This window comes from Canis lupus, unplaced genomic scaffold, assembly GCF_011100685.1.
Source record: "Canis lupus familiaris isolate Mischka breed German Shepherd unplaced genomic scaffold, alternate assembly UU_Cfam_GSD_1.0 chrUn_S1630H1821, whole genome shotgun sequence".
In the NCBI taxonomy this organism is placed as follows: Eukaryota; Metazoa; Chordata; class Mammalia; order Carnivora; family Canidae; genus Canis; species Canis lupus.
In genome coordinates this window covers 1-11,519 of record NW_023330473.1, presented here as the reverse complement: position 1 = coordinate 11,519, position 11,519 = coordinate 1, and the positions used below count along the sequence as shown (strand labels likewise).

General features: G+C 62.1%; 1 protein-coding gene across 1 annotated transcript; it reads left to right on the top strand.

Moving 5' to 3' along the window:
* The first annotated feature begins 17 nt into the window (after positions 1-17).
* On the top strand, positions 18-11,028 carry LOC119878445 (polycystic kidney disease protein 1-like 1). The gene is made up of 9 exons (XM_038589073.1): positions 18-96; positions 239-274; positions 1,072-1,160; positions 3,898-3,986; positions 4,157-4,277; positions 4,756-4,952; positions 5,758-6,041; positions 10,307-10,426; positions 10,907-11,028. The coding sequence occupies exons 1-9, from the start codon at positions 18-20 to the stop codon at positions 11,026-11,028; spliced, it is 1,137 nt and encodes a 378-aa protein (XP_038445001.1).
* Positions 11,029-11,519: the final 491 nt, after the last annotated feature.

Sequence of the window (11,519 nt, the reverse complement as noted above, 5' to 3'; positions counted from 1 at the left end):
TTTTGTTATGTTTTGTTATGGAGACTTTGGAACCCTCCCCAGGGCTGGGGGCGCCGGTTGCCAGGGGAACTGACCTGGGATCACAGAGCTCCCGGGGCAGGTGCTCACGTGCAGACTGGGGTCGGTGGGCCCCGTGGGGTGTGGGAGCTCCAGGCGCCGCTCCCTCCCGTCTGGCCCTAGACTCGCATCCTTTATCACATCCCTTCCAGGTGAAGGTGGCTGTGGGCTTCCTCCTAAGGAGGAGAGTGTTGGAACCTGCCGTCTGTAGTGGTAGGTAGGTCAGAAGCAGAGGGAACAGCCTGGGGCTCACGGCTAGGGCCTGAAGTGTGGGGGGACCCAAGGCCGTCACCTGCGGGGTCTGACGCTGCCTTGGGCAGAAGGTGCCAGAAGTCAGTTGAATTCTTGCTGGTATCTGAGAATTGCTTGGTGTTAAAACAAAAATTAAAAAAAAAAAAAAAAAAAGCATTGCTTGATGTTGCAGGGAGGATCCCACCCCCCCATTCCAGAGTTGGGTCTGGGAGCCATAAAAGATCACAGTTGGTAGATTAAATGTTACATAAAAAGTTGATAACCAAATTGGTTTTCCTAGAACAAACACAAATGAGTAAGTACAGCTCCTTACCCCAAGTGAATCTTAGGGGTGGTTAAGATCATAAAACGCACTCCTATAGTTCAGCTGGCAGATTGGGGGTGATTTTCGGCAAACAGACCTGGAGATCTTGAGTTTAGAGTGACAGGACGGGACGCGCTGGGGGGCTGAGCCGTGTCCTCACCCTGCCCCGACCCCTGGTGAATCCCGGGTCTTTGAGGAGGGGAAGGCACCCACTGTCTCGGCTCAGAACATAAGAGCTAGCTTGGCGCTTTCTGTTCTCAGGAGGCCCCTTTCTCTGAAAAACTGTTCCCCGATGGGAATTAAGTTTTTGTGACTGCCAGGTAAAATATTTGGGGCTTTTAGTAACGTCTGTCAGGTAGTCAGCACTGCCTCCCGCAGCCTTGGGGGCGCAGGTGCGGGCGGCCCTGGGGTCACGGGAGGAGGGTGGCCATCGCCCCCCACGTGGTCCCGTCTTGCAGGCCAGCCCCAGCAGCCGGAGGCCTCCCCATCTGCTTCCCTGTTGTTCTTCGCTGTCTCGGGCTCAGCATCAGCACGGCCGTTTGAACAGGTCATTGTGTCCCCAGCCCTAGTCCCCCCCAGAAAACCCTTCGGGTCCGGTGGAGAGCGTGGCGGGTGAATGATCGCCGAGACCCACGCTCTGGGGAGAGACGGGCAGCCGGGCCTTCTCGGGCGAGCCACGGTAGGAGGCCGCCCTGCCACGCACCGGACGTTCCTGCGCATCTCACGCTGCTCAGAGGCGGGCAGCGTTCAGAGCTGCACCTGCTGGATTACTCTGTGGTCTGTCGGTACTTGCTCGAATGACGTATCTTCAGCAAGTTGACCACGTTTCTAGAATATCGCTTCCCAAATTTCCTTAGCTGCAGCTGCATTTTCCTGGGTCGGCTGTGGTTTCTTTTCGGCAGCGGCATCAGCTGCTGTGGGAGGACCCGAGGACAGCGGGTGGGGTTCTCCTGAATTCTCCATCTGGAGGGTGCTTGAGAGCTGCCCCCCCGGCTGGATGCTAGGACGCCCGGCACTAGCGTCCCTGTGACCCTAGCATTGCCGACGCTCGCTGGGCATCCGTGGGCCTGGCCTTGCCCCCCCGGCCCGTGGGATACACGTGTCCTGGGCTCCTGCTTGTCCTCAGTCCTGCTGGTTGAAGGTGAGCACTCCCTGCCCCAGCTGGGTGCCTGGGCCGTGAGGCCTGGCGGGGAGGGTAGGCCGCCTCCCGGGAGCAGCGATGCCGACCCAGGTGCCAACCCAGGTGCCGGGGAGCTTGGGGGAGGCTTTATGGGCAAGACGTGAAGCTGCAGGGCTTTATGGGCAAGACGTGAAGCTGCAGGGCGCTGATAGAGGGCGGAATGGAATGTGCGTGGTGGTGGGCGGAGGGCAGAGGTGAGGAAGGAGCAGTGGGGTGTGCGGGGTGAGCGGTCTCCGCGACAGGAGTGCTCATGGGAGGGAGGCCCCGGGGCTGGTGGTTGCGGGGGATCCTTGGGGACAGGGCCCGGGGCTTCATCCCTGCCCCCGTCCCATTGCCTCTGGGTGCTCACGGCTCACAGCACCTGCCAGGGCTCAGGAGAGGGGCTGCCTTAGCGCGGGTTTCCTATCCTCCAGAGGGGATGGGGGCAGTGGAGGGCAGCGGGGCCAGGCGTCTGTCGGCCTGCTCTGCAGCCTTTTCAGGCCCTCGAGGCGCCTTCCTCTGGGGGGTGAGCGCCTAGCCCGGCCCTCAGAGCAGGAGGGGGGTGCACGTGGGCAGTCCCACGAGTGCCCATGAGTGGGTCCCCCAGAGGGGATGGGCCCTTGTTCATCATTGGCTGAAACCACTGACGCTGAAACGGATGTCGAGCACCAGCTAACGCATGGACCCTCCTCCACCCGAGGGTGCTGGCTCCTTTAAGGCACACACGCATAGGGGAGCACTGTTGGGGGCTCTGGGGGCTTGTGCATGTGGGACGAGGCGGTGGCCGCCCCGGAGAGTTGTGACGCACCCTCCACCTCCACTGCCAGCTGCTCCCTCCTGTTTGTCTCAGGGGCTGGATTTTGTCGCGGAAGCCACAGCTGTAGGGCACAGCCGAGGTGGGTGACGGCCTCAAGGTCGGGTCCCCTCCAGGCGCCCTGCCTGCACCCACCCAGGCCCTTGGCATTGTCCCCTGGTTCGCAGGCCCTGCCCCGCGGCTCCAGGAGGTAGGGCACTCCGTGGGGCCGACAGAGACCCTTGAATCCCTGAGCTCATCCTTCCTTTCCCCACTCTGTCCAGCACACTTAGGAGCAGCACGGTCTTGCACAGACAGTCCTGACTTGACGATCGCTCATCTTACAACTTTTCGACGATGTCATGAAAATAATACACGTTCAGTAGAAAACGTACTTGGAGCTTTGAATGGAGATCCCTTCCCATTGCTGGCAACGTGCAGTTCATCCTCTCGCGGGTGCTGGGTAGCAGCTCCCAGGCAGGTTCGCGGTCGCAAGTGTCCGCAGCCGATGCCCCGACGGCCCTTCTGTGCCCACACAGCTACTCCGTTTCCTCCTGTCTGCACAGCATCCAATCCGTTACAGGAGGGAGTCAGCACTTTAGTTTAAAATAGGCTTCGTATGTGAGGGTTTTGCCCGGCGTAGGCTCCTGGAAGTGCCCTGCGCACATTTGAGGCAGGCCAAGCTGAGTTCTGACGTTCGGGAGGTTGGGAGTGTCAAATGCATTTGCCACTTAACAGTATTTTTGACTTACGATGGGTCCATCTGGACACAGCCCCGTCATAAATCAAGGGAGACGTGTGGTGTTCGGCTGGACAGAAACGTCCTACGGAGCCCTGCCTCTGTGCGGGTTCCCTCAGGGGTACCGGGGCTGCTCCGTGGCCACGGCAGTGCTGGAAACAGAGCTGCTCGAGTCGGTAGAGCCAATCCAGTGTCTGAATTGAGAGCCAGTTCAGAGTATCCACTTTGGGATCCTAGTCTCCTGCAGATGCTTCCAGTGTGGCAGCCAGGCCGGTGCTTCCAAAACAGTGGCCAGGCTGTGCCCTCTGGTGCCCACACCCCTGCGCCCTTCAGAGGGACATGCAAAGGCCCAGGTCGGAAGACCCTGACTGACCTCCCTGCCTCCCACCCACCCCCTGCCCTCCAGCTTGCCCCCCGTGGCCCCAAGGACGTGGCCCCGTGGGGACGGGAGGCTAGCCTGCTTTATCTGGTGCCGGAGCTCTGCGGCCCAGCGGGGCCAGCTGCCATCCTGTGAATGAAACAGTCTTACTTTCCCAAATGTACTGGGGTTTTGTGAGCAGCTCTCAAACTAGCACTGTTTGTCCCACTCGCAGGACATTGTGAAAGCCACCAGCAGAGCACCACTAAGTGCCGCCAGCAGGAGGTCGCAGGCCGCTTCGGACCCGGGCGACCACACCGACAGGTATGTCAGTGAGCCCCCTCGGAGCCCCTGCATACGGGCCTCCGGGGACCCGCTTGGGCCGGGGTGCGCTCAGGAGTGCCGTCTGGGGAGGCAGTCCTGGGCCCACGGGCCACGTGAGCCGCGAGTGCCACCAGCCCCCCTGTCCTGCGCCTTTCCCCCTTCATCTTCAGAGAATCCTGGGGACCTTCCGTCACAATCACGAGCTTCTGGAACAGCAGTGGCCCGGACCCCTGTCGCCCACGGAAATGTGCGGTCGGGCCAGGGAGCAGTGTGCCCTGTGGCCTTCTCCAGGTGGGTGCCCGCCCGGCACAGGTGAGCGTGGCCAGAGCGCCACTGGGGTCAGGTGGCCCTGGAGCCCATGGCTGAGGCCCGTTCCCAGGACGCTGCTTGGGCGGCCCGAGAGCAGGCCATGACTCGGGGCCTCCGTAAAGGACCAAGGACACCGCATCGTTGACGTCTGCAGGAGCACCACAGCCCGGCTGGGCGCTCTGGTGTGTAGCTGACCCTGTAAACGTGCTCATGCAGAGCAGCTGAGCCGGGGAGCAGTGTGATCGGGGGACGACAGCGGCCCCCAAGCTCCTGGTGCTGGCTGCTGATCTCCCTTGGCGCCCCCACAGCCCATCTGCAGCGCACAGGCCCCCTGCACCTGCAGCCCCGGAGGAGGGAGCCTCAGCCCCGCTGGGCCCCAGGGCTTCCTGACGGTGCAGAAACCAGTGCCGACCCTGGCCTCGGCCCTGTCGCAACCCCTCCTCCACTTCTTGAATTGCAGCGCAGCTGTCCCCCGGCAGGGCCCTGCCGCCTGAGGGTGCGGATCCCCTCCTGCCCATCTGCAGATGATGTGGCCTCAGACGTGCTTCCAGGGACTGACGTCGCCTCGACCGCTGCGTCCCCGGGGGTCCCCGTGAGGCCGGCTGTGTCCGCCCCGACCAGCTCTCCGACTGCACATCCTCCCACCTTGCCCAGAAGGTAGGGTGAGGGTGGCGGGGAGGCCGGCTTCCACCCTGCACCCCGATCCCGGAGCCACGGCTGGTGAGCTGGCCACGTCACTCGTGGTGGTTGTGTGTGTGGCCAGTGCCTAGGCCCCTGGGAGCCCGACTGCGCAGCCAGCCACTGCTTCCCACCGGAGCCCACGCTACTGCGGGTGCTTTGTGTCTCGGATCGGTCCTCCAGCCGCCCAGCGTGGAGCTGTGATGACTGCGTGTTCCTGGCAGGCGCGCGGGGTGCACGGCAGGGCAGGGACACCACAGGGAGCGAGGACGTGGGCACTGGCACCTCGACATTTCCACGTTGTCAGAGTTTTCTCTCTGCACTTGGCGGGCTGTCTGCCCTGGTTTACGGACCCAGCCACCGAGGCAAACGATGATCACCCAAGACGTCCTGCGAGCTGGCAGCCGCCGCCCCAGCTGTGGGAAGTGGCGCCATCCGTGTTGAGCGTTTCCTCAGAAACATCCGAGGGACACACGTGTGGGCCTCACTTCAGCGACGAGGCAGGGGCTTCCGCGGCTGCTGGGACTAAGGGCCAGAGCAGTGGCTCTGAGATGTTGGCGGCCGTCAGTGTCCCCGTGGGCTCCTGGCCTGCCTTGCACTTGGCGCCAGTGCCCACATGATGCTGGCGCCACGGGCCCCGGGACCCCACGTTGGGCACCAGGGAGAGTAGCCCCGCCATCAAGTCCTGCCACGCTTGCTTTTGGGGCGGGTGGCCCCCCTCCTGCCTCCGCCCCTGCGGGCCGCACCCCTGTACTCCCTGAAGCTGTCCTACCTCTCCCCACAGCTCCCTCGGCCACGGTGGCTCAGCATCCTGGCCTCGTCCCCCCACTCGCTGTCACCCCGGAGCCGTGTCCATGCACAGTCCTCCTGATGCGCTGGATGCCGCCGACCATGGCTTCCCCGACACGGACGCTTGGGCCCCTCTGAGTCTGGGCTTCCGGGTCCGGGCATCTCCCAAGGCAGCTCTGTGTCTACGGGTGGATTTCGGGGACAGCTCCGGGGTCCAGGTGACGATCTACAATGTGTCCCGGGGAATCGCAGTCACCGCCTACCACCAGTTCAGGAAAGGTAGGGGGCTCAGCGGGGAGGATCAGAACACGGGTGCGGGGCGCAGGGAGGCAGACCCCAGAGGGAGCGCCGGCCACCCTGGGGCGGGCAGGAGACCCCCCGCAACCCCGCGGCGCCTGCCGGGTTGAGATGTCTCAGGAGCCTGCGCCGCACCGCTCCCCATATGCCCTTCCTCGCTCACTCCCACCAGGGGCCCTGGGGTGCACCCCCAGTCCGGGGGGCAGGGGGTGTGCTGAGGCCACGCGCCTGCGGAGCCACGTGACTCCGCCACAGGGAGGGCTTGATCTCCGCTGAGAATCGCACGCACGCACCTTGCACGCTTCGTCACTTGCATGAAATGTCCAACGCTTGCGTTCCGGCCAAGTGGCGCCAAACGTCTTAGTCCGGGCATCTCGGTGCTGGAGCCACTTGCTTGGACAAGGCCCCGGGCCCAGGGCCGCCGGCGGGGGCGGGGGCGGGGGCGAATCCGGACCCTTCCCTGCTCTCCAGCCACAGCTCACGGCTTTCCGTTCATTGTTTTACATCATGTTTTGAGCGTGGTTCGTTCTCAAAGGTGCGACTCCTACCTCGGGCGACGCCGCTTCTACCTCCGCGATGCCCCGTGCGCCCTACGAGCAGGATCCCGGCCGAGGGCAGCACCCGGCCCCGCTCCCCGCCGCCGCCCGCGTCCACACACGGGGTCCTGGCGGCCGAGCCTGCCCTCCAGGTGCACGGCGGCCCTCAGCGCCACGGATCGGGACACGCCGTCACCAAGCCCCCACCTGCCACTGTCCTTTCCTTGTGTCCCTGCTCAGCGGGGCTGCGGCTGACCATGGTCGGTGGCGGCTTCGTCTTGAGACACTTCAGTGGCGCCCACTGCAGTTGGTACCAGCTTTGAGGTTGATAGAACTTGCCGGATGTTGAGGAACTTCTCATCTTTCCCCTTTTATCAGGACTGACTTTCTTACCTAATTGATTTGAAAGAGACAGAGAGGGAGCATGAGCAGGGGGAGGGACAGAGGGAGAGACTCTGTGACAGGCTCGACTCCAGGACCCTGAGGCCACGACCGGAGCTGACATCAAGAGCCAGGCACTCACACTCCACGTGTCCCAGGATTTTTTTTTTTTTTTTTAATATCCGGAGACATGGGGCACCTCGCTGGTTTATTCAGTGGAGCACGTGGTTCTTGACCATGGGGTCCTGAGTCAAGCCCCACATTGGGCTTAGAGCTGACTAATGATGTGCTTTCTCCACTTTTTTCATTGGTTTAGTTAAAGAACCGGTGTTTGGGGCACCTGGGGGCTCAGTGAGTGAAGTATCTGCCTTCAGCTCAGGTCAGGGTCCTGGGGTCCCGGGATCAAGTCCCTTGTCAGGCTCCCTGCTCCCTGTTCCCCGCGCTGTTGTCGGGGCTGATCCTGGCCGTCCGCGTCCTCGTGCCTGTGCTTCCCACACGCGCTCCCCGGATGCGTAACCTGAGCATCCCGCCGTGTGCTGCTCCCAGTCCCTGTTTCCCTGGGTGACGCGTGTCCGTGCCGTGACTAGTCAGGCCACCCGCTAGCGTGTGGGGTGAGTGCCAAGAGCCTTCCTGTGTTTGGGGCAGTCGTTACCAGATGGTCTTTTGTAACAAATGCATCAGGAAGATGCAGGGAATAAGATCGTCACTTCTCACGGTTCTCAGAGGTGCTGTCCTTCAACGACAGCTTCTGGCCGTGGTCGCGTGTTCCCGTCTCGAGGAGCGGAGCTGCTCCGCTCTAGTGCGGCCCTGGTGCACCTTGCACGGCTCTCACCCACCTCTGACGTGTGGACCGAGTGCAGGTGCACGGCGGAGTCCTCCGTGCTTCGGGAGCCGTCCGCGCGATCCTCCACACGTCCCTGCTGGGGGGCCCTGCGGTCGCTTCCCTTTTCCTCCTTAGAGCTGACTTGATGCTTTTGTGTGGCTCAGAGTGATTATACTTGGGATCCCGTAGCTTTCCGGGCCTGAGCCTCAGTGCTGGTGGCCCCGAGTCCACTCTCTCCGGCCCGCGGTGCGCCTTTCCAGTAGGGAGACACGGTTCGTCTTCCTTCATTTCAGCAAAGATTTGTTTTTTTTTAATTATGTCTTGAAATACGCGTCCTTGCTGGCATTTCCACTCTCTCTCTGGGAGACAGGCCACGCACGCGCTGGGGGCCTTTGTGTCTCGAGTCCGCTCATTTCATCTGCTCACGCCCCTCGCTTCGGCTCCAAACGCCTCCTGTCCTGCTCTGTCGCTTCTGCTTCCTGTGATTCTCTTTGCAATGTCGTCCTCCTTTCTTGCATTTCTGCCCTGTGGTCTTGTGTCATGGAAGCTCCTGATTCTTTCACATGAAATCCCAGAGATCTTTCCCCGTGGGTGGTGTCCTTCGTGGGTTATGACTTGGTACTGAACTTCCCGTCCTAAGCGTGGTGTGTTTCGCGAGCTGGGGCCTCCCTCGCTCCTGCCAGCCGGCTCACCCCACCCCTCGTGGCACCCCCCACGTCATAGAAGGGCGTTGTGTGCGCGTGTCGCATGCATGTTGTGATGGTCACAGCCACGGCAGTCCGCCTCGCTGCGGCACGGCCAGGGTGTGTTCCAGCCTCGTGAGTGTGCACGACTGCATCCCCTCGGGCCCAGGGCAATGTCAGAACGCGGCGCCCTTTGTGAACAAGAATTATCAGACGCTCGGGACCGTGGAGCATCACAGAGATGCTGCACCCTGCCAGCGTCATGTGCCTGGCCCCGGCCCACAGAGTGGCCCCCCGCGAGACAGGGCCACCTCCGCCGTGTCGGTTCCCAGCAGCCTCACCCATCATCGTCCTCCCGCTGGTAACGGCTCACCACCCGGCCATTCTTGCTTCCTTTTCCAGAAGGAGTCTATGTGCTCAAGGCACTTATTTACAAACGACCTTTGTGGACCCGGAAGGGAGCTCGGGCCTTATTACGTGGAGATGGGCCCCGCGACCATGTCAGTGTTCATGAATTCTAGCAGCATCCGCAGGGATGAGCTTCTGGTCTTTGCTGGCTCCCACGCGGATCAGAAAAGTAAGCGACCCATCCGGAGTCTGAGGGCCCACACCGGCCTGCTGGCGGTGAGCGTCCAGGCCGTAGCGATTCTCAGCTCAGATGCGCGCTCGCCTACCTGCCTCATCCGGGACACGATCATTGCCTGGTCCTGTGCCCTGAGGGGCATGTGAGGGTGAAGTCGTGTGACATCCTGGTCCTGGGATTGGCCGCCTAGCAAGGGCCTCGGGTGTGCATCTGAAGAGCAGGAGCTGGGGTGGCCTCTCCTGGGCGTGGCCAGGGCCCGGGGGATTCGGGGGGTGTGGCTGCAGGATGAGGAAGTTCTAAGGGACCCTGGGGACTGGGTCCAGACCAAGCACAGAGCGCAGCTCAGCTGGCGGGCACCGGGGATGGAGGAGCACTCACGGGGCGCTGGGGGCTCCGCTCACGCATCACTGCATCAGGCCCCACAGCAACCATGAGGGGCCCCCCTTGTGCTCAGCATCGTAGAGAGGAACCCGCCTCGGGGGCCGGCGGGGATGACGGAGAACCCCAGCTGGATATCCGCAGCGGTGGAAGGAAGGAGCACCCGAGTGCTTGGTCTGAGGGACAGGGTTACGGGCTTCACTTCCCAGGACTGGGAGAGGGGAAGGCGCTGGGGGCCATGTCCGGAGGCTCCCACGCAGCTCGTTCCACGCACTGACGCACACTTCGCAGGCAGTCGGTCTCCCGGAGCCTCCTGTCCGAGAAGTCAGAAAGCACGGCTGGGAGGGTATTTTAGCCGCTGCCCTTGGGTTCTGTGCCGGGAGTGGGAGGCAGAAGCTCAGGCACAGGCAGGAAAGCAGGGAGTCCCGTGCAAATCAAACACAAGCTTCCGTCCGCGGTCACTGCCGCGTCACAGCCACGATGAAGCTTCAGGTTCTCTTAGTGGGATGACATCACTGAGTCATGGGATACTTATTTTGCAGAAATTCCAAAGCACCAATGAACGAAACACCCACTGACTCTTATCACTGTTATAAATGAGCATTTTCTCGCTATAAATGGAGAAAGTGCACAGAACAGCAGTACTTGGGAAAAAAAAAAAAAAAGAGGAGATCCGCCTCCTTTCCCCATAAAGATGGGTGAGCTGTTGGGAATCTTCCCTGCACGACAGCCCTCGGGGACCCAGCAGGACCTTGGGGTTCAGAGAGGGAACGCAATGGATGGGAGACACTGGTCACCCGCCGCGAGAGACGAAGGAGCGACTGCAGGGCCCTTGCACAGGTTTCGTTCTGTCTTCTGTTCAGGCACCGTTGTCACACATCACTTTGCAGCCGGTCCCCCGTGTAACGTGTCCTTCACATGTCAGAGCTGTGTGGCCGGTGGCCAGGCTTGGCCCAGCGTGACTGTCCAGTATCGGATGCAGCGTACGTCTCCACTCTGACCCTGCACTGCTGGGTCCGTCGAGGTCACGGGGGCCCCGGCACGCCCCGGAATCTGTGACTCGCTCTGCTGAGATTCATATTTGCCCTTGAAGCAGCCCTGTGTTCACCTGCAGGTCGTTCTAGGGCTTTCTAGAAGCCACACGCGTGGCGCCTCCGACCTGAAGGCATGGGGTGGGTCCAGGAGCAGGACCCCTCTGCAAGCCCCCGGCCTGTCCCATGGCCTTTCAAGGAGAAGTCACGGGGATGCTTGTGCATTGGCCCTGTCACTTGATGAGCTGTGGCTTTGGTGGCCTTTGGTCTGCAGCCAGAACCACCCAGCTGGGCTGTCATCGCAGCCGTACGTGCGGGTGGGCAGGCTGGGGATCCCGCTCCCGGCCCCAGGGCATGGGAGGTGAGGATGCTGCGTCCCTGGACGGCCCCCGCCCTCCGCGCCAAAGCTCTGTGCCTCCCCTGCTCTCACAGCCGTCTCTGTCTACACAAACGGAACCATGTTTGCCACTGACATCGACATCACTTTCCTGGCTGTCACGAGGAAACGGCCCCCTTGGAGTTCGTGTGGTCCTTTGGAGAAGGTCCAGCCCTGAGGACAACATCCAGGAGCAATTAAGAGAAGACTCAGCATCCCCCAGTGGTGAGTTGAACGAGGGTGGTGACGGGGCTGGCGGCCTAGTCATGTGTTGGTCCCCCGGCTGCCCTAGGATGATCTCTGGAGCGCTTTGGCGAGTGGGGGGGACTCACATTCAATGTTATAGGACGAGGAGGTCCCTCTGCCTGAACTAGGGGCGGGCCTGGGGCTTTGGAACCAAGCGGTCCTGGGTTCAGATCCAACCCCTTCCACCTAAATCAATCCCCATCCAAGCAGGGGTCACAGTGCTGACCCTGCTGCTCTGCCAGTGACTGACACGATGACAGGGGCGGGCCCAGCGTCCCTGCCACCTGTCCCGGTAAGCGGGAACCACGGGGTCGGGGAGGCCCTTTTCTGTGGACGAAAGGCACCCCCTGCCCTTCTCTGGGGTGAGAGGGCCGCTCCCTACCTCTGACCTCTCTGACCTCTCTTGTCACCCCCGGCCCTGTC

What these genes read in the sequence shown, in the direction of transcription:
- LOC119878445 (XM_038589073.1), top strand. Translation starts at nt 18, where the DNA reads ATGGAGACTTTGGAACCCTCCCCAGGGCTGGGGGCGCCGGTTGCCAGG. An exon ending in GGGATCACAGAGCTCCCGGG is followed by an intron (nt 97 to 238) that starts GCAGGTGCTCAC and finishes CTTCCTCCTAAG; the next exon opens with GAGGAGAGTGTTGGAACCTG. An exon ending in CCTCCCACCTTGCCCAGAAG is followed by an intron (nt 4,953 to 5,757) that starts GTAGGGTGAGGG and finishes CTCTCCCCACAG; the next exon opens with CTCCCTCGGCCACGGTGGCT.